Below are 23,199 nucleotides of genomic sequence, written 5' to 3' on the forward strand. Positions count from 1 at the left end.
TTTTCGAAAATCCTCTTTCTCTCTCATCTCATTCTATTTATTTATTTATTTACTAACATCTCTTCCTCACTCACCAAAAATCCGAACCCCCTCTCTCTCTGAGTTCATATTTTCTCTTCTTCTTTTCTTCTACTCACATAGGGACCTCTATACCTGGGTAAAAAGGATCCCTATTATTATTATTTTTCTGTTCTCTCTTTTTCATATGAGCAGGAGCAAGGACAAGAACATTCTTGTTGAAGCAGACCCAGAACCTGAAAGGACTCTAAAGAGAAAACTAAGAGAAGCTAAATTACAACAATCCAGCAAGCACCTTTCAGAAATTTTCGAACAGGAAGAGGAGATGGCAGCCGAAAATAATAATAATGCAAGGAGGATGCTTGGTGACTTTACTGCACCTAATTCCAATTTACATGGAAGAAGCATCTCCATCCCTACCATTGGAGCAAACAATTTTGAGCTGAAACCTCAACTAGTTTCTCTGATGCAACAAAACTGCAAGTTTCATGGACTTCCATCTGAAGATCCCTTTTAGTTCTTAACTGAATTCTTGCAGATCTGTGATACTGTTAAGACCAATGGAGTAGACCCTGAAGTCTACAGGCTCATGCTTTTCCCTTTTGCTGTAAGAGACAGAGCTAGAGTGTGGTTGGACTCTCAACCCAAAGATAGCCTGAACTCTTGGGATAAGCTGGTCACGACTTTCTTAGCCAAGTTTTTTCCTCCTCAAAAGTTGAGCAAGCTTAGAGTGGATGTTCAAACCTTCAGACAGAAAGAAGGTGAATCCCTCTATGAAGCTTGGGAGAGATACAAGCAACTGACCAAAAAGTGTCCTTCTGACATGCTTTCAGAATGCACCATCTTGGATATATTCTATGATGGTCTGTCTGAATTAGCTAAGATGTCATTGGATACTTCTGCAAGTGGATCCATTCACCTAAAGAAAACACCTGCAGAAGCTCAAGAACTCATTGACATGGTTGCTAATAACCAGTTCATGTACACTTCTGAGAGGAATCCTGTGAGTAATGGGATGCCTCAGAAGAAGGGAGTTCTTGAAATTGATACTCTGAATGCCATATTGGCTCAGAATAAAATATTGACTCAGCAAGTCAATATGATTTCTCAGAGTCTGAATAGAATGCAAGCTGCATCCAACAGTACTCAAGAGACATCTTCTGAGGAAGAAGCTTATGATCCTGAGAACCCTGCAATAGCAGAGGTAAATTATATGGGTGAACCTTATGGAAACACCTATAACCCCTCATGGAGAAATCACCCAAATTTCTCATGGAAGGATCAACAAAAGCCTCAACAAGGCTTTAATAATGGTGGAAGAAATAGGTTTAACAATAGTAAACCTTTTCCATCATCCACTCAGCAACAGACAGAGAACTCTGAACAAAATACCTCTAATTTAGCAAACTTAGTCTCTGATCTATCTAAGGCCACTGTGAGTTTCATGAATGAAACAAGGTCCTCCATTAGAAATTTGGAAGCACAAGTAGGCCAGCTGAGTAAAAGGATCACTGAAATCCCTCCTAGTACTCTCCCAAGCAATACAGAAGAAAATCCAAAAGGAGAGTGCAAGGCCATTGAATTGACCATCATGGCCGAACCCACAAGAGAGGAGAAGGACGTGAATCCCAAGGAGGAAGACCTCCTGGGACGTCCAGTGATCAATAAGGAGTTTCCCTCTGAGGAACCAAAGGACTCTGAGGCTCATCTAGAGACCATAGAAATTCCATTGAACCTCCTTACGCCCTTCATGAGCTCTGATGAGTACTCTTCTTCTGAAGAGAATGAGGATGTTACTGAAGAGCAAGTTGCCAAGTTCCTTGGTGCAATCATGAAGCTGAATGCCAATTTATTTGGTAATGAGACTTGGGGAGATGAACCTCCTCTGTTCACCAATGAACTAAATGTATTGGATCAACTGAGATTGCCTCAGAAGAAACAGGATCCTGAAAAGTTCCTAATACCTTATACCATAGGCACCATGACCTTCGAGAAGGCTCTATGTGACCTTGGGTCAGGGATAAACCTCATGCCACTCTCTTAATGGAGAAACTGGGAATCTTTGAGGTACAAGCTGCTAGAATCTCATTAGAGATGGCAGATAACTCAAGAAAAGAGGCTTATGGACAAGTAGAGGACATGTTAAGGTTGAAGGCCTTTACATCCCTGCTGATTTCATAATCCTAGATACTGGGAAGGATGAGGATGAATCTATCATCCTTGGAAGACCCTTCCTAGCCATAGCAAGAGCTGTGATTGATGTTGACAGAGGTGAACTAGTCCTTCAATTAAATGAGGACTCCCTTGTGTTTAAAACTCAAGGTTACCCTTCTGTAAACATGGAAAATAGGCACAGTAAGCTTCTCTCAAAACAGAGTCATACAGAGCCCCCACAGTCAAACTCTAAGTTTGGTGTTGGGAGGCCACAACCAAACTCTAAGTTTGATGTTGAACTCCCATATTCAAACTCTAAGTTTGGTGTTGGGGAGTCTCAACAATGCTCTGAACATCTGTGAGGCTTCATGAGAGCCCACTATCAAGCTATTGACATTAAAGAAGCGCTTGTTGGGAGGCAACCCAATTTTTATTTATCTAATTTATTTTCATTCTTGTTGTTCTTTCATGTTTTATTAGGTTCATGATCATGTGGAGTCACAAAATAAAAAAGAAAAATTAAAAACAGAATCAAAAACAGCAGAAGAAAAATCACACCCTGGAGGAAGGGCTTACTAGCATTTAAATGCCAGTAAGGAGCATCTGGCTGGCGTTCAACGCCAGAACAGAGCATGGATCTGGCGCTGAATGCCAGAAACAAGCATAGAACTGGCGTTCAACGCCAGAAACATGCTGCATCTGGGTGTTGAACGCCCAGAACAAGCATCAGTTCGACGTTTAAACGCCAGAATTGCATGCAAAGGCATTTTACATGCCTAATTGGTGCAGAGATGTAAATCTTTGACACCTCAAGATCTGTGGACCTCACAGGATCATCTCAGGATCTGTAGATCCCACAGGATCCCCACCTTCCCTCCTCATAATCCTAGTTTTTTTCCACATCTTCTTCTTCATCTATTCTTTCTTCTTTTGCTCGAGGGCGAGCAACATTCTAAGTTTGGTGTGGTAAAAGCATAAGCTTTTTGTTTTTCCGTTACCATTGATGGCACCTAAGATCGGAGAAACCTCTAGAAAAGGGGAAGGGAAGACAAAGGCTTCCACCTCCGAGTCATGGGAGATGGAAAGATTCATCTCAAGGGTTTATAGCTCAGTGGTAGAACATGTGGCTACAAATCAAGAGATCCCTGAGATACCTCAGGGGATGCACTTCCCTCCACATAATTATTGGAAGCAACTGAGGACAGGAATACCAAAAATCACTAGGGATCAAGCCACAAAGACAAGGAAGAGACATAGAAGAGCTCAAGGACATCATTGGTTCCTCAAGAAGGAAACGCCACCATCACTAAGGTGGACTCATTCCTTGTTCTTAAATTCTCTGTTTTTCATTTTCTTTATGTTAAATGCTTATCCATGTTTGTGTCTTATTACATGATCATTAGTATTTAGTAACTTTGTCTTAAAGTTATGAATGTCCTATGAATCCATCACCTCTCTTAAATGAAAAATGTTTTAATTCAAAAGAACAAGAAGTACATGAGTTTCGAATTTATCCTTGAACTTAGTTTAATTATATTGATGTGGTGACAATACTTTTTATTTTCTGAATGAATGCTTGAACAGTGCATATGTCTTTTGAAGTTGTTGTTTAAGAATGTTAAATATGTTGGCTCTTGAAAGAATGATGACAAGGAGACATGTTATTTGATAATCTGAAAAATCATAAAAATGATTCTTGAAGCAAGAAAAAGCAGCAAAGAACAAAGCTTGCAGAAAAAAAAAATAGCAAAAAAAAAAAAAAAGAAGAGAAAAAGCAAGCAGAAAAAGCCAAAAGCTCTTAAAACTAAGAGGCAAGAGCAAAAAGCCAATAGCCCTTAAAACCAAAAGGCAACGGTAATAAAAAGGATCCCAAGGCTTTGAGCATCAGTGGATAGGAGGGCTTAAAGGAATAAAATCCTGGCCTAAGCGGCTAAACCAAGCTGTCCCTAACCATGTGCTTGTGGCGTGAAGGTGTCAAGTGAAAACTTGAGACTGAGCGGTTAAAGTCAAGGTCCAAAGAAAAAAAAAAGAGTGTGCTTAAGAACCCTGGACACCTCTAATTGGGGACTTTAGCAAAGTTGAGTCACAATCTGAAAAGGTTCACCCAATTATGTGTCTATGGCATTTATGTATCCGGTGGTAATACTGGAAAACAAAGTGCTTAGGGCCACGGCCAAGACTCACAAAGTAGCTGTATTCAAGAATCATCATACTGAACTAGGAGAATCAATAATACTATCTGAACTCTGAGTTCCTATAGATGCCAATCATTCTGAACTTCAATGAATAAAGTGAGATGCCAAAACTATTCAAGAGGCAAAAAGCTACAAGTCCCGCTCATCTGATTGGAGCTATGTTTCATTGATAGTTTGGAATTTATAGTATATTCTCTTCTTTTTATCCTATTTGATTTTTAGTTGCTTGGGGACAAGCAACAATTTAAGTTTGGTGTTGTGATGAGCGGATAATTTATACGCTTTTTGGCATTGTTTTTAGTATGTTTTAGTAGGATCTAGTTACTTTTAGGGATGTTTTTATTAGTTTTTATGTTAAATTCATATTTCTGGACTTTACTATGAGTTTGTGTGTTTTTCTGTGATTTCAGGTATTTTCTGGCTGAAATTGAGGGACTTGAGCAAAAATCAGATTCAGAGGTTGAAGAAGGACTGCTGATGCTGTTGGATTCTGACCTCCCTGCACTCAAAGTGGATTTTCTGGAGCTACAAAACTTAAAATGGCGCGCTTCCAATTGCGTTGGAAAGTAGACATCCAGGGATTTCCAGCAATATATAATAGTCCATACTTTGGCCGAGTTTAGATGACGTAAAAGGGCGTTGAATGCCAGTTCTACGCTGCAGTCTGGAGTTAAACGCCAGAAACACGTCACGAACCAGAGTTGAACGCCAAAAACACGTTACAACTTGGCGTTCAACTCCAGAAGAAGCCTCTGCACGTGTAACATTCAAGCTCAGCCCAAGCACACACCAAGTGGGCCCCGGAAGTGGATTTATGCATCAATTACTTACTTCTGTAAACCCTAGTAGCTAGTTTAGTATAAATAGGACTTTTTACTATTGTATTTTGATCTTTTGGAAGATCCTGGATTGTATTTTTGATCCTGTGATCTCGTTTGGGGGCTGGCCATTCGGCCATGCCTGGACCTTTCACTTATGTATTTTCAACGGTAGAGTTTCTACACTCCATAGATTAAGGTGTGGAGCTCTGCTGTCCCTCATGAATTAATGCAAAGTACTACTGTTTTTCTATTCAACTCAACTTATTCCGCTTCTAAGATATTCATTCGCACTTCAACATGAATGTGATAAACGTGACAATCATCATCATTCCCCTACGAACGCGTGCCTGACAACCACTTCCGTTCCACCTTAGATTGAATGATTATCTCTTGGATCTCTTAATCAGAATCTTCGTGGTATAAGCTAGATTGATGGCGGCATTCATGAGAGTCCGGAAAGTCTAAACCTTGTCTGTGGTATTCCGAGTAGGATTCTGGGATTGAATGACTGTGACGAACTTCAAACTCACGAGTGCTGGGCGTAGTGACAGACGCAAAAGGAGGGTGAATCCTATTCCAGTATGATCGAGAACTTCAGATGATTAGCCGTGCTGTGACAGAGTATTTGGACCATTTTCACAAGAGGATAGGATGCAGCCATTGACCACGGTGATGCCTCCAGATGATTAGCCATGCAGTGACAGCGCATCGGACCATTTTCACAGAGAGGATGAAAAGTAGCCATTGACAATGGTGATATCCTTACATAAAGCCAGCCATGGAAAGGAGTAAGATTGATTGGATGAAGACAGCAGGAAAGCAGAAGTTCAGAGGAACGAAAGCATCTCCATACGCTTATCTGAAATTCTCACCAATGATATACATAAGTATTTCTATCTTTATTTTCTATTTATTTATTATAAAATTTCAAAAACTCCATAACTATTTTATATCCGCCTGACTGAGATTTACAAGGTGACCATATCTTGCTTCATACCAACAATCTCCGTGGAATCGACCCTTACTCACGTAAGGTTTTATTACTTGGACGACCCAGTGCACTTGCTGGTTAGTTGTATCGAAGTTGTGAAAGAAAAATAATTTATTAAGACGTGCGTACAGAATTTTTGGCACCGTTGCCTGAGATCACAATTTCGTGCACCATACACACAACCTACCATACTGATCGGTCTCAAGTCTTTGATCTCCTTTGCACCAATGAACTTAGGGGCCAATGCCACCCAAGTGAGATTCGCATCCGCTGGTAGCTTAGATGTAAGGAAAAAATCCGTTACCGCTGCTGTAAAATCAGATCCAATTTCAGCCCAACACCTCTTTATAAAGTTCATGTTGTACCCATCACTTCCTGGCGCCTTGCAAGATTCACAATCCCACACTGCTTCTTTAATCTCTTCAGGATTCGGCTGCACCTCCAGAGCCAAAGCATCATCTTCACTAATTCTTTCTACTAATCCGTCCCGAAACCCGATCAAAGGAGACTCTTCCTGATGATACAAACTCTTGTAGAAATCTCTAATCGCAATCTTAATCCGAGCTTGATTCCTTATCAATCTTCCATTAATGAGCAACACATCAATCCTGTTATTTCTCCTTCTCGCAGAAGCTAAATTGTGGAAGTACCTTGTATTCTTGTCAATGTCCTTCGCATGTCTAGATCGCGACATCTGCTTCCAATGTAGTTCCTTCCTTACATACCATTTCTCACAGAAAGTCACCAGCGCCCTTCTTCTTGCCTCCATTGTTCCATCATAAACACCACCACCCACCTTGTCATCAATCTTCTTGATCTCTTCCTCAAACTTCATGATTTTCTTGTCCATCTCCCCAAAGTTATCTTTATGCCATCTTCCCAGAGAACCTATCAGAGCCTTCAATTTATCAGTGAATTGTGCCTCACCAAGGCCTCTCCATTCCTCCTTGACCATTCTCAGAAAACCTTCATGGGTAAACCACGAATAAAGACTTCTGAAAGGCCTTGGCCCGTCGCTTCGCCCCCTCTCTTCCACTATAATAGGACAATGGTCAGACAAACCCCTAGGACCACCTCGCATCCGAGTCTCTGGAAAATTTTTAAGCCATTCCAGGCTAACCAGAACCCTATCAATACGGCTGCATGATCGACCTCAGAACCATGTAAACTTGCGGTCAGTAATTGGCAAGTCCACCACACCCATGTCATGTATCCAATTCTTGAAGTCTTCGACTGACAAGGGTAATGTATCTGTCCCCCGTCTTTCTTCCACCTGTACAATCTCATTAAAGTCCCCATGAAGCAACAGGGAACCTGACATAAGCCAGCTATGTAGCTCAACTCCTCCCAAACAACAAGCTTCTCATCTCTAGTATGCGCACCATAGACGAGAATAAAAGCACAATTAAAATTATACTTCACCATCTCCCCTTCAACACACAACCATCTCTCTCCTTTGTGGCTATTTCTTAGTTTAAAAAATTCACCATCCCAAATTAATAACAATCCACCAGATGCACTATCAGATTCAACAAAATCCTAACCCGCACAACTATTCCCTCAAATATTTTTTACATCAAAATTAGTCACTAATTGTCTTTTAGTCTCTACCAGGCCTACCATGTTTAATCTAAACATACTTCTCAGATTCTTTATCATCCGAGCTTACCATCCCCCCTCAACCCCCTAATATTCCAAGAGCTAAAAATTATTTCAATAATTTATTGCACACCTTTTTATGAGATTTGGGTCTGCTTCGCCTCGCTTTAGCCCTTTGTTTCGCCAACTTCTTTTTCAGAGCAATTTCTTCGTTCTGCTGTTGTAGGATCGCCATAATATCATCTTCTTCGTTATACAGTATTGCTCCTGATTCCTTTGCTAAGTCTCAAGTTCTTTTGTTTTCCAACAGCTGCTCCTCCAATGTTAAATCCTCATTGTCACTGACTTCATCATCATTGGCCTGAGCTACATCCTCCAAGCCACCGTCGTCCACATCATAACCATCTTTGTCATTAGGCTCTAGTAAATTTCTGTCGTCACCAGCTTTTATACCAGGCCCAGTCTCTCCAAATTCTTCAGCATCTTCACCATTTCGGTCATCATCATCACCGTGATCAGCATTATCTTCCGCGGCCACTGCTGCTGGAATTCCATCAGGCCCTCTTCCATGGACTGCCACTCTGCCTCTTCCCGCCTCCACCATGCGTGTACTCAGTCGCAGCTCTTCATGCCCACTAGCCGGTGCCAAACCTGTCACGCCCACTAGCATAATATATATAGTTTAATATTTTGATTTTAAATTTCATCTAGACCTAATTTTCATCCGGTCTAAATTCTATTTTATTATGTTGTGTTATATTAAGACCAGAAGAAAATCATTGAAGGTTTATAACAAAAACTTAAAACACAAAAAAGGGATAGACAGTACTAGGGGTGTTCAAATTCAAACCGATCCAAATTAAAGCGTTCATCCAATTCGATCCAAACCGAAAATCGATTAAAACCGCACTAATTCGGATTTGATTGGATTCTATTTTTTGCAAACCGCTGGATCGAATCGGATTTCAGATCTACTTTTCATAACCGATCCAATCCAATCCAAACCGCACAATGTGCTATAATATTATTATTTTATTATTATATTTACAATTATACTTATAACATGTTTAATTTGTTATACATTTTTCTATTATTCATGTATTATTATTATTTAATAAATATTTTATGTTCAAAATGTTATTTATTTATTTATTTTAACTAACCTATAATTTTATTTCTATTGTTATGTTATCGTTGGCTTTTTAAGATATTGTTAAGACTTGTTATGTCATTGTTGATTATTTAAAATTTGATGTTGAGACTTGTTATATGCATTTAATTTTTTTTATTTAAAAAACTGCAAATCCAAACCGATCCAAACCGCTTGTAATCGGATCGGATCGGATCGGATCGGATTTCCAAAAAAATTTCATCCAATCCAAACCGCACCGCACATAAATTAAGCGTTCGGATCGGATGACTTTTTCCCTTAAAACCGAACCAAACCGCACCGCAAACACCCCTAGACAGTACCCAAAATATGCATTATTTCTACTGAGGCAGAGGATATGGTTTATCCTTTAGATAAGTTCCCATTCCCACCCCTGGTTGGTGTAAGAGTGTGAGTAGTGGATCGATAAAACAGAAAAAAAAAAAAAAAAACTAAACAAGAGGAATTTGGTTAAGTTATCAAAATAATAATGCTATTTAGATTATTTTTTCTAGAACATTTCTAATATGAATTTTACTCATCTTCTATGTTGAAACTTTTTTTGCTCATAGATAAATTACTAACTCTTCTAGAAAGTAATGATTTCTTTTCAAGTAAAGTTGTAAACTATTTCAATGAGTAACCAACTAAAGATTATTTAATATATATGAACAACTTTTTGCCATTGCAGACGTAGTATTACTTGTCTTAATTTATCATTTACTATATATTCTTCCCTTGCTATTAACATTATTCTTTCAAAAATAACAAAGTAAATGATCAAACAACATTATTGATATATATCAACAAAGCAACTAACATTCATTCACTATATAGTAGAAATTAAACATCACATATAATAATTTCATCATCAGCAAAGCCTGCAATCCTAGACATTTTTATACTATAAATATAGAACCAATAATATTGAAACAAACTCAAATTAAACCATTGTCCCTACACCATCACCATCACTCTTCTCTTCACCACAATCAGCCACCACAACTTTTTGCACATTCTTATAGGAATACCGGCAAGCGAAGAACACAAACAAGAACAAGTTCAACGTGGTTATCACCGCCAATAGGCCATAAAATTTGTCTAACCTACTCGTGTTCAAATCCTTACCGATCCAACTTTTACCGGTCTTACCGGTAACATGATCAACCATTGTTATGAGCCAGCTACTAAGAAAGTTTGCAGCACCAATAACACTTAAATAAAGTGCAATCCCTAAGCTTCTCATTGAATCCGGAACTTGGTCATAGAAATATTCTTGCAACCCTACAAGGGTAAAACCGTCGCCAATTCCAATAATTAGAAACTGTGGCGCCAACCAAAACGCACTCATTGTTAGTGAACCCTTTAAAGGGTTCATCTCAACATAGTGAAGTCTCTTGTTCTCTACAACCGCCGCAATTACCATTGTAACGATAGAGAAAACCATTCCGAAACCAATCCTCTGAAGGATGTTGATTCCTCTCTCGTTCCCCGTTAGCCTTCTTAGCAGAGGGACGAGGATCTTGTCGTAAAAGGCGACGGATATTATCATTCCGATGGCGGCGAGGGTGAACATTGAAGCTGGAGGGATTTGGAAGCCTTTGGCGACGGTTCTGTCCATGATAACACCCTGTTTGATGAAGAACGTGGATGTTTGTGCGGCACATATTCCGAATGGTAATGTGAAAACCCAAATGGGGATCATGTTGATAATTAGCTTCATCTCTTCCACTTTGGTCACACTTGCAAGCTTCCATGGACTTTGTTTCTCTGCTATGTTTCCACCATTTTCAATGATTGCTGCCTTGTCAAGAAATCTGAAACAAATTCAACCACAAATTATTATATCATCAACTTATATACACATAACTCTGCTTAATACTAATAAGTTGCATAAGGATGATATATAAATTTTTTAACACCTATATTATATAAAATTTAAAAATTATAAAAAATTAGAAAAATGATAATTTTTTACTCCATTTTTAATAATATTACTCCACACATTATTATTTTTTTTTTAATTTATCCATGCATAAATTTGTAAAAAAAAGATGTAATATTATCAAAATAGGAGTTACAGTATCTATTTCCAAAAATTAAAGTATCAAAATAACATAAGATTTAAAAGAATTGGCATTAGTTCATTTCATTTAAACTTATTTTGAATATTTTAACTATAAGATTTGACTTCTTATAAAGACTTTTTATTCTAGATTTTTCTATTATAATATTTTATTAAAAAAGTATTTACAAGTATCTAACGAGATACATATCTAGTACAAATATGACAAGTCACCAAAAAAAAAAGTACAAATATGACAATATTTTTAATGTAAAAAAGAGAGTGTTGGTTAGCATTGATTTAAATGTAAAAAAAAAAAAAAAGAATTGATGACCTAAGATTTGTTGTTATAAATTGCAATTGAATAACCATATAGTATACTACTTACTTGAGCTTCTTGGTGTGGCCTAAGAACCTTCCATTGTTGTTGTTGTTGTTATTAGACTTGGAAACCTCATATAATTGATTAGGATTAGAAGGATAAGGAAGCTTCCTTTTGGAAATGGCGGCAACCAAAACTTGCAACATTGGAGTCAAAGGGCTACCCATTGGTGCCCTATAACGATAACATTTCCTTCCCAACAAGAATATGATCAATGAGAAAGCCATGACCAATGTGAGAATAACATCAGCAACTCCCCAATTAACATGATCTTGTACATAAACAATTAGGGTTACTCCAAGAATGAGTCCGCTACAAAGACCACAGTTCCACCAGTTGAAGAAGGACATTTTCTGCCTCCTTTCCACGACATGGTCGTCGTCGAATTGGTCGGCTCCGAAGCTTTCCAAGGAAGGTTTGTGGCCTCCGGTTCCAACGGATATTAAGTAGATGGCTAGGAAGAAAACCACTTCATGGATCCTCCTTGGTTCAGCGCATGTGCTTGTATCATCACATGGCTTTAAGCCTGGTAAGAACCATGACAGAGAAAGCAGAATCAAACCCTGCATTTTTCATTGTAAACAAGTTAGATTTACTTATTCCTGTTTTATAATTATACTCACATTTTCAAACTTTTTGCTTCGGATATAAGAGTATTTTTATTTTTTTTTACTAAAGATAGAGAGATTCAAATTCGCAATCTCATAAATGAGTATAAAAAATTATATCATTTAAGTTATAATTTATTAACGGATATAAGAGTATTTTAATATGGTGTTTTAAAAATTTTAAATTTGACGTGTCCATAAAATAAAATAATTTTAAATTTTATTTTATATTGGATATAATTAATTAAATGAGACCAATTTTACTTTAGAAAAACGATTTTATTTTGATAGAAAATCAATTAAATTTTATCATTTTATATAAAATTTAAAATGAATTAAAATTAATCACATTTAGTTTTAAATGTGATGTGTCTATAAAGTGAGATAGTTCTAAATTTTATTTTATATTAAATATAACTGATTAAATAAAACCAATCTCATTTTAAAAATTCGAGGTTACTATAGTAGAGAATCAATTAATTTTTGCCATCTTATATAAAATTTAAAATAAATTAAAATCAATCACATTTAATTTTAAATTATTATTTATAACCTATAATTTTATAAACAATGATATAATATTTTGAGAGACTCAAAATAAATATTGAAGATTATCTAATTAATTTTGAGAAAATCAATTGTACAGAAATGAAATCAAACACATAATTTGAATTGAATGATATATAAATGATTGAGATTATTGTTAGGTACCAGAAGATAAACAATGCAAGAAGCAATGACAGTAGTGTAACGGCCGAAGAAAGCATCAGCAAGAAATCCTCCAAAGAGTGGCATCAAAGTGGTGACACCTGTCCAATAATTCACATTCCTAACGGCTGTCTTAAGATCTTGATGAATAATCTTTGTCAGGTAAAGGACCAAGCTAGTTGCTATTCCAAAGTAACTCAACCTCTCACTGAATTCAATTGCTGCAAATCAACAAACATCATCAAATCAATCATGTCAATCAATTTTTTACTACATAATGTATGTTACTTTTTAACGTTTTATTTTAGGTGAGTTCTATGGTGTCTATGGTGCCTAAATTATCTAACTTGCTTTTAAAGGTAAAAAATAAAATGTTTAAATCAAAAATAAAATATTTAAAATTTATTAAATATTATCTATTTGTCTTTTTTGATAAGTTAGACACAATTTTAAAGACACCATAGCATTCACCTTTATTTTATTTAAAGCACTCTTTGTTGTTTAATTTATGGTTAATTAGGAAAATACATTTGTTAATTAGTATTTATTTGAACGTTATTAAATTGATAAAAAAATTAATAAAAATTTTATTTTTAGTATGTTTAGTAAATTTTTAATAATGAAAATAAAGTACTAAAAAAACATTTTTTTTGAAAAATTATAATTTATATTTTTTACATAATAAATAAATAAATAATTTTATCTTATTTTATCCAAACATAATTGATAAATAAATTTTTTTTTTACATGAGATATCCAAACATAAAATCACTTTTACTTTTATAAAAAATTTTCTAAAAAAATATCATTAAAAAAAATCTTTTTCAAAAATAATGTCCGAATAAATCCTTATACAGTAATAATATCTTTTTTTTATCAACTTAATTTTTTTTAAAAAAAATTATAACATAATATCAAAACTTTCTCAAAAAAGAAAACTGAAAAAAGAAAAATATAATCCATCACGTCCTTTAATTTCTTTCTTTCAATTTGAAGAAATTGCATGTGACACCAACATATATATTATGCTACATACACGCGACAACACATACAATTTTATTTTTTAAGGTATTTATAAATCTCCTGTACAAATGAAATTTAAGCATATTCAAATGAAAAAAAAAAAAAAAAAAAGGAATCATAGCATAAATAGTACAAAATGGGAATCTTAAAAGACAAACAATCATTGTAATGGCAAAATTATTATATTCATAGTAATAGTCTCTACTATCAATACCCGTAAGTTGTGTGGCTGATATCATTTATCATCCTTAATGCTTACTAGAATATGTCTTAGTTTTACATAGTGGGAACCCACCACTTTCGGTGGTTGTATATATTGCTCTTGACCAATCCAATTCATTATTAGAATATATCTGATCATAATATATAACAAATTATTTAATTTCCTGGCTCATTATTTTTTGGGCATTGAATTGATTTATATATCTTTATTGTTAGATAAAAATATTAAAATTTTCATAATCTAAATTTTATAAACCATGTAATAATAAAAATTGTAAATCAGTTTATTTATCTTATTTAAAAAAAAAATACAAATAACAAACAACATATGTAAAATATAAATATTGTTAGGTAATTAATGTTTTTAGTTAATATTAATTAATTTTTTAATTATAAATAATACTAAAAAATTAACAGAATTTATTATTTTTGACTAATAATTAACTAATAATATTTAAAATACTGACTAAAATATATTATTAGATTGTTAGACCAAAAATATTAAATTAATGACTAAAGATACTGATTAATAATAAAAATATTAGTCATATTAAATTATAAATTTTAAATTCTAAAATTAATTAGTGTTTTTTTTTTTTTGTATTTTTTTCTTAAAATACATAGTGCTAACTATATGAATTGAAGATAGCAACGAAATCCCTTGAAATTGTCCACAATCTAAATTTTGTGGAGAGAAGTTGACTTTCTTGATGGGATATAGAGAGGTCTCTATTATTGAAATTGCTCTATTCTCATTTGTATGAATCAAATGCAAAGGTATTCGAATTCCAACTTCTAAACCTAGTTCAGATGGGATTTGAGATTTAAGTTAAAGTATATAGGTTGAAGTTGTTAAGATATAGGGGGGGATTAAAGAGGAATCTCAGACAAGACAAAAAGTATTGGTGGAAGCATGAACATATGTAGTGGGAATATTCACATAAGAATATGAATATATTATTACGTTTTATGAAAAGCTTATGAAATAAAAACACCGCTCAATAGTTAACTTAAAGCATACTAATTAGTAATATCTGGAAGATTAATTGGCTTAATATATATTATATATTCCAATTTTTAAGCTAGTTTATATACATACATATGAAGCACTAGTTAAGTCCTAAGTACTTATTCCATTCATTCATGTGTAAGAAATTAACATACACTAAAATAAAGTAAGAATCAAGTGAGAATATCATTTTAAGTAAAATGATATCGTCGTTTGTATTCTTTTGTGAAAACTAAACTATTTATCGACCGAACTATATTAAACTACAATTATCTATTATGAATACAATTTGTATTAAGTTTTTTGTATAAATTGAACATATCTTATAGTCTAATAATTCATATTCATGTAGATTTTAAACTCCTATTATACTACTATTAACTTTAATTTAACGGTTAATTTTCTTAAAAAGACTTCTATAAAAAAATTCTTGATATAATATTTTTTAAATTTATACCATCAGTGCAATTATATATATGGGAAAAAAAATAAAAAGCTAAATTAATCAACAAGATTATATAGGGTTTCGCTAAGATATATACTAGTTAAACGTTTTTATAAATAATTTTTATTAAATTTGAGTTCATCAAATTGCCATAAAATTAAAGTAAGAGAGTGAATAAAAACACCATTGTGATGAGTATAGAAATTAGGACCACGACAATTGAATACTTGAAAGAGAATTATATTACAGAATCAAAGAGAAATCAAGAGAAAAATATCATATCACAAGAAAGAGAATTAAATAGATTTCACATAATACTCTTCTACTCTAGTATATAGCCTATCCTATTTATACTAGTTTCTACAACAATAGCAACAAAGCCCAATACAATACACTACACTAGTTTAGACCAATTAGGCTACTTGTTATAGAGTTTTTAAAACTTCTAATGCAATTAATATATATAAAGAAATTTTCATGTTTAGTCTTTTAAATTCTTATAAAGAGAATGAAAAATTGGTGATTATTAGATAAACCCTACACACAAATAAAACAAATTAAATAACATATGATGACTATTTCGAAATTGGGAGTGTTAAGAAAATTGATTAGTGATTAGGAAGTTTGAGAACCAAAAAGGCATATAATAAGGATCAATATTCAAATACCCTCCAAATAATAAGAATAAAAATGGTACGAATTTAATTTGATGCATTAATAGTTAAAACGTTTTATATCTTCATTTAATTACATCTGTTTTTTTTAAGTAATTATTTATATAATTAATGTAAAAAAAAATATTTTTGTTAATGTGATATTATACATGTAATTAGATGTATGTATAAAACTATTTTACACTAATAGTATATTAAAATTAAATTTTAAAAAAATGATATTAACTTTATATATAAGATACACATATATATGCTGAAGAAATTAAGTTGCATGACAAGTTTATATATCTTACCAATAATGAAGAAAGAAGCTTTCCAAGAACCAGTTGAATCTCGGAGAGGAACCCTTCCCTTATAATCAAGTGAAGAATCATGAACCAATTTCATCTCATGATCAACCTCTCCGCTTTTTGCATCAATTGCGTTCTTCTCCATATGACTTGAATAACTAAGATGGCAAGTAGAAGAAGAAGACTTATTAATGGAGGAATTATGTTGTTGCATTTGACAACCTTTACCATTTTGGAACCTCCTTATATAGAGGAGCTAGTAGCAGAGGAATGAATGAAAGGATTTTTGCTTTTCTTTTGACTCACTATCACTCATGGGTTGGTATTGGAATAATGAAAAATGTCCCTCTCACATACAAACACATGCAATAATTGTGAGATTTTCTTTTCCTTTCTTCTAAGGACCAAACCAAAAAAAGAATAAGTAGTTGGGATTGCCTATATCTCCTAACGTTAATACTAGAAAGACAATAATAACTATGTTAGTTCTTATAGTTTCGTGAAATTTTTAATTAGGTCCTTATACTTTTTTTTTTTTAATTGGATTCCTGTACCAAATTTTTTTTCAATTAAATCCCTCTTAATAATAATTGGTTTAATTTTATAGAGACCCAACTAAAAAAAAAAGAATTGGTACATGGACCTAAATAAAAGGAAAAAAAAAGTGTAAAGACCCAATTAAAAAAAATTTGATGCAAGGACTCAATTAAAAGAAAAAAAAGTATAGGGACTTAATTGAAAATTTTGCAAAACTATAAGGAACAGCAGAGTAATTAAACCTATCAAAAATTATCTTATATATATAACATTTATAATTATATATTTATTATTATAATAATAATTAATAAATATTAAATAAGATCATTTTAGATTATTTGAAATAATTTTTAATTATCTCCTAATAAATATTATTAATATCATAATTTTTGACTTTATATATTGATACAAATTTTAGTAAATTTGTGGAGTGAAGTATTAACTAAAAGTAGCAATGAAAGATTATGCCCTACTGAAAAAATTTAAATTTTTGGAAGAAAACCTCCAATCCTAAAATACAATACTTGTAAAAGATAAATTCATACAAAATTACCTATTTTTCAGTAAATTTATTAAAAAAATTCAAAATTTTAGATATATCAAATCAATTTTAGAAGAGTGTTAGAGGATCGACAAAATTTTGTGATTTGTAACCATCAATTAATTATTATTAATTTAATGTTTTTAATAGTATAAAATTATATCTAATAATATAAGATTATTCAATTTTTTTTTAAGAAGTGTTGGTCTCTTATACTTTCTTTTAATTTTATTAGGGGCAAATGATGTACCACACATATATAATTTAAATATTTTGGTGAAATTATTTTTGCCAAATGATGATATAGATGAAATAATGTCATGCAAAGATGCTGAAAACTAAGCACTAGCTAGGGAAACGTCATTGTTGAAATGGAATAGCATTCATTCGTGCCCATTTTCTTATAAATGGGACCACAGCACTGTTAGTTCTATACAAGCCACCAATGAGTTTTCGTGTTAGCCATCCAAAACAAACTATGCCTTTAATTTGCTTCATCATGCATATTGAGTTTTCTTTTTCACAACAATTTATTGATGGATTTGTATCTTAAAATACATATTATTTTATTTATTTATTGTGAATATATTCATATTAGATTTCATGAAAGTCTAAGAATTATTCACACATATATATACAAGTTGAGTTGCATAACGGATCCTATACACTTTTACTCGTTTTATTTGTGAATTATTGTCCCCCTTTAATTTCTTGTCGACTGAAGAACATAAAGTTATGAGATGACTCGATTTGCAAAGTGACTCTTTTTCTTCTTTTTTAATTTTTTTTCTGTGTAATACTTTTTGAAGACTAATAAAGTTATTATTATTTTTAAGATAGATTCGTTTTTGCGATAGGACAACCTTGTATATATTATACCGTATACATAGTTTAGATTATGATGCCTTAAGAACTTCACATAAAAACCAAAAGTACACATAAAAAGAGTTTGGATAGAAGTACACACAAAATATTATAATTTATAAATATTAAAATACACTCAAGAAATTATTTTGATGGACAAAAATATTGTATTATTAGTGAATTTGTAAGATTTAAGAGTATCTTTATTTGTCCTTCGAATTACATATTCATAAATTTTGGTATGTATTTTTATTCATGTCAATTTTTTTATGTGTATTTTTATTTATTTATTAAAAAAAGATATTAATAGTGTTAAAGAGGGAGTCAGGGAAATGTCTTAGCTAATCATACGGCATGAGGACTTAAAAAAAAAGAATTAAGAGATTAATTCTAAAAATACATCAACTTTCAACAACTGTTACACAAAAGTAGCACTCAAAACTTAAAATAAATTTGAATAGATTATTTCTAAAACTATCCACAATTCTGCGAATCCGGCAAAATTAAATCTTCAAAAAGTAAAAAAGCTAAATATTATCAAACTTTCTGATGTTCTCAATTATCATGAGCACATTTTGAAAGCCTCAAATTAACTGTTTTTTATTTTTAATTTAAGAAATTATTAATTAATTCTGACTTATTATATCTTCTATAATTAAATAAAAAAATTAAAAGAATATAATTTTTTTTATATGTTATAAAGAACAACAATATCAGAAAGTACATACTCGGTATTAAACAGAGAAACTCAATAAATATACTAGAAGAATAGAACATAAGTAAAAAAATATTTTTGTCTTTTTCTTTTAATGATTTATATTTTTAATAAATTTGATAATTATGTATAAAAATACAATTATTTGAAAAGTTATCTTCCATTGTCAAAGTGTAAATGATATCAACACTTTCCCTTTATAGAAATCTGATCTCATAAATATGTTTAGCCTCAATTGGCTAATGGTATTTGTCTACCTTTCTCTCTGAATTTTGTTGCTGATATGTTATTTGCTATGTACTTTTCATCCCTGCAGTAGTGGACATTGCTTTTTTATTTTTCTTTTAGTCAAAATTAATATTATTCGAAGATATGATAATTTAGGGGGAACAAACTTGTCAAAACAAGATGAAGATAGGAACATGAGGTTTGGTTTCGTGTTTTTTTTTTTTAAATAATTTATTGAATAAGTTGGCTTTTAAAAGATATCTATTTTTTTAAAGTTTTAATTATTTAAATTTGATAAACCTTATTTAAAAAAGTCTTTCAATAAACATAAACAACAATAATTATATTTAGTAAAATAATTTTTAAAAAATTATAATAAAAATAAATTCTAACCACTGCTATGATCTTTCTTTGTAACAAATTTTAACCACGTTATATAGGCATAAAATATATAAAAAATAAATAAAAGAATATCTAAACTGATTTAAATAAATAACAATGAATAAGAAAAATGAATAACTAGAAATTGACCTTATTAAATGATTACGGAAAAAACCAACACATTTATGGATAGGTTTAATGGCGACGTCAACGATGACTAAGAACTTACTCTTTTTCTGATTTCAAAAGTTATTACGGATAAATAAAAGAGACAACACATTTACGTAAAAATTTAATGGCGGCAATAATGAGAACATGAATGACAACAGCAATGAACTTACTCTCCTTCTAATCTCTGACGTTACAGTGAGCTTATGGTGACAATAGCAAAGAGATGAATGTGGTGGCGAGTGGATCTAGGTTTTAAATTTCACTCTTTTTTCTTTACTCAATTTTTTGTTAGACAAGTTTTTGTTTGAAGTAAAATTTGTTTGGATTTAATAAGAGTAAGTTAGAATCCGACTATTTATTTGGACAATTGGACTTAGCAATTTATACTAGCATTAATTAATGGGATTTTATATCATTATCATCATTATATTATTCTACAACGAATAGTATTCTGACACCAAAAATACATATTAACGTAGCGTATTTTAGTGCCAATATGTATATTTGTCTCTTCTCAACTTATTTTAAGAAATTATCTTTTTTATAATTATATAAAAATTAATATCTAATACATAATTAGACTAATTGTTAATCATTAATATTTTCAATCATTCTAATTATATTAATGGTCAATCTTTTTAATCGTCAATCATTTTAATATAATTTTGAATCAAATATAATTAGCCATAAATGTGACATTAACATTAATAGCTTTGTTAATTTTTCTATTATGCATATGTGTATGATATTGATATCAATAATTAATTCTTATAATTAATTTCGTGCTACTAAAAAGTACATATAGTGTTTCTTTTTGTTTGTTTAATGTTACAACGTAATTGTTCTTTGCCATAATCGTTTACAATAATGCACCACATCTATTAAATACCACCTCGAGTTGTATTTATTAATTCGAGTTCTAGTTACAAGGATGTAAGAGTCTAACGAAAGGGCAATGAATTATATTTTACTGAAGAATAATTGGATCTACTTATATATTACGACAAACCTAATGGAAGTGGGTAAACTTAGTTTTCTTAGGAGGAACTCGATTTTTTATTGAGCAATGGCTTTCAATCATCCCCTCTATGCTTTCTACGTCTACCAAAAAAATTTTAAAGTGGAGCCTATAATGAGATTAAATTTCCTCAATTTAGATTCAATTTTCAAAGAATTTTGTTAGGTTTGGAGATGTAATTTCAAATATTGGTACTGTATTTAAATTTTCTACTTTTAAATTTTTCGTGATAAAAAATAATTAATTTTATAACATATTGTGATTTTTTTTCTAAAACCACCAGCTTTCTAATGCGTCAATGCAATGTCAGAATAAAGGTCAATTTAGTTTCTGGCTGTTGTTATTCTATGCTGTAGTACATGGATAACAGATTATGAATCTTATTTAACAAGAGGATGGTCTGAATTTGTATGGATTATAAATATTCAGCTGATGACATTATTTCAGTTAGTTGTTGTTACGAGAATGACTCTAATATATATGTATTTAAGGTCTAGAATAGTTTAAATATTATTTAAATAGTTTAATTATAATATTATCATTTAATTAGATTAGTTTTAGAAAAATTTAAATTGTTACCTCAATTTATATATTATAACGATTATTTTTTATGTTATGTTATTTTTAATTTTTTTTAATATGAAATTTCTTTTTTTTTTTGTTTTCTAATATTATATTTCAGTTTTTTTTAAAATATGTTAATAATTATTATTTATTATATTATTGCTCAAACAAAAACTAAATTATTATGTATAATACTACTAGTTGTACTAAAATTTTTTTATTAACATTGTATAAAATAATTAATAGTCCAATTAAAATTTATCAACAACTGTAAAGTTAAAAATTTTAGTTATCCATTGCGATATATATATTTAGTTGAGTTAAAGTTTTGCTAACGTTAATGAATAGGATCATTGGGTTAAAAATTAGTTGTCAAATAATATATATCTAGATATATATATATAAGGAAATAATGGGTATAAAAAACTAAGTTAATAACTATCATTAATGATTATAATTAATATATATCAAATTAATTTAGAATTAATTAAAAATCTATTCATTTAATGTGATTAATTTAGCATTAATGTATATCAAATTAATGACTATAATTAAAATTTAATTGTCCAGTATGATTTATGAATATTATTGTGATTAACGAAGGTTAATGTTATTTATAAAAACTACAAGTACAATGATATTAATAGAAATAAAAAATCATTCTATGAATTATATACATATGAAAAAAATAATCATAATAAAAAAACAATTAATATATGTGACTTAAATATATTTATTTATAATTAATATATGTATATATAAATAAAAAATATTTAAAATTATTTAAATATAAAAATATATCCTAAAAATATGAAAACTATTAATTAAACAATTAATATATACGTATACATAATAAAAAATTATTAATTACAAAATTATAATAGCTTTTTAATTTTATAAATCAATCACATATAATTAGAATGATTTATTCTACTAAATAATAGATAATTAAATTAATTTAATATTAATTAAATTTTTCTATTTTTAATTTAGAGTAAATCAATCCTACACTATATATGTCCCCTTAGTATATTACGTGATTATAAATTTTTATATTTGAAACTTATATTTTTTTTAATAATTGTTATAACTATTAGGTTATATTCTAATATTGAGTTTAATATATTGTTAAATATAGATTTTTTAAATTTTTTATTTATGTTTTTTTTTATTTTATCTTAATTTATTTACAAGTACGATTTTATTAAGAATCTCAAGGTAATATTTGGACATAAAATTTAAAAACCTAAAGTTAGAATACTTCGATACAAAAATAAAGATAACCTGTGGACATGCAATATCAATGTTAGAGATATAGTCTAAAATTTTGGTTGTTTACAAAAAAATATGCACACATATTTTCTCATAAAAATGAAGATGTTGATTTATAGCATACTATGTCTTTTTCTTTAATTAATTCAATTATTTTGTGAATTTATTTGTTATGTACTTTTACTTAGTATTTGCACCAATAAAAAATAATAAATTGAGATTAATTTAAAGTTAAATATATTAAAGAATAATTTTTTATTAAAAATAATTCAGATACAAATAAAATAGTAAATATTTTTTGTGCATTGTATGGGTACATACACTAATATTATTCTATAATGGGTAGTATTTTGGCTCCAAAATTGCTAACGTGGTGTATTTTTACCAATATGCATACTTCTCTCTCCTGAATTTATTTTAAAAAAGTATCTTCTATATAATTATATATGAAAATTAGCATTTAATGCATAATTAGACTGATTATTAATTATTAATATTTTTAATCATTCTAATTATATTAATTATCAATTATTTTAATTGTCATTTGTTATCAT

The 23,199-nt window shown here is 30.7% G+C and overlaps 1 protein-coding gene and 1 non-coding gene across 2 annotated transcripts; both read right to left on the reverse strand.

The window, feature by feature from the left end:
- Positions 1–739: 739 nt before the first annotated feature.
- On the reverse strand, positions 740–847 carry LOC148575081 (small nucleolar RNA R71). Its single transcript, XR_015905620.1, has one exon. It is a non-coding gene; the product is annotated as a small nucleolar RNA R71 (small nucleolar RNA).
- An 8,858-nt stretch (positions 848–9,705) lies between these two features.
- Positions 9,706–16,675, reverse strand: LOC107625620 (protein NRT1/ PTR FAMILY 5.6). Its single transcript, XM_016328305.3, has 4 exons — positions 16,358–16,675; positions 12,695–12,912; positions 11,382–11,938; positions 9,706–10,745 (listed from the first exon to the last, which is right to left on the reverse strand). The coding sequence occupies exons 1-4, from the start codon at positions 16,566–16,568 to the stop codon at positions 9,872–9,874; spliced, it is 1,860 nt and encodes a 619-aa protein (XP_016183791.1). The 5' UTR covers positions 16,569–16,675; the 3' UTR covers positions 9,706–9,871.
- Positions 16,676–23,199: the final 6,524 nt, after the last annotated feature.

The sequence above is a fragment of the Arachis ipaensis genome, chromosome B2 (assembly GCF_059453495.1).
Source record: "Arachis ipaensis isolate K30076 ecotype BB chromosome B2, ASM5945349v1, whole genome shotgun sequence".
Classification (NCBI taxonomy): Eukaryota; Viridiplantae; Streptophyta; class Magnoliopsida; order Fabales; family Fabaceae; genus Arachis; species Arachis ipaensis.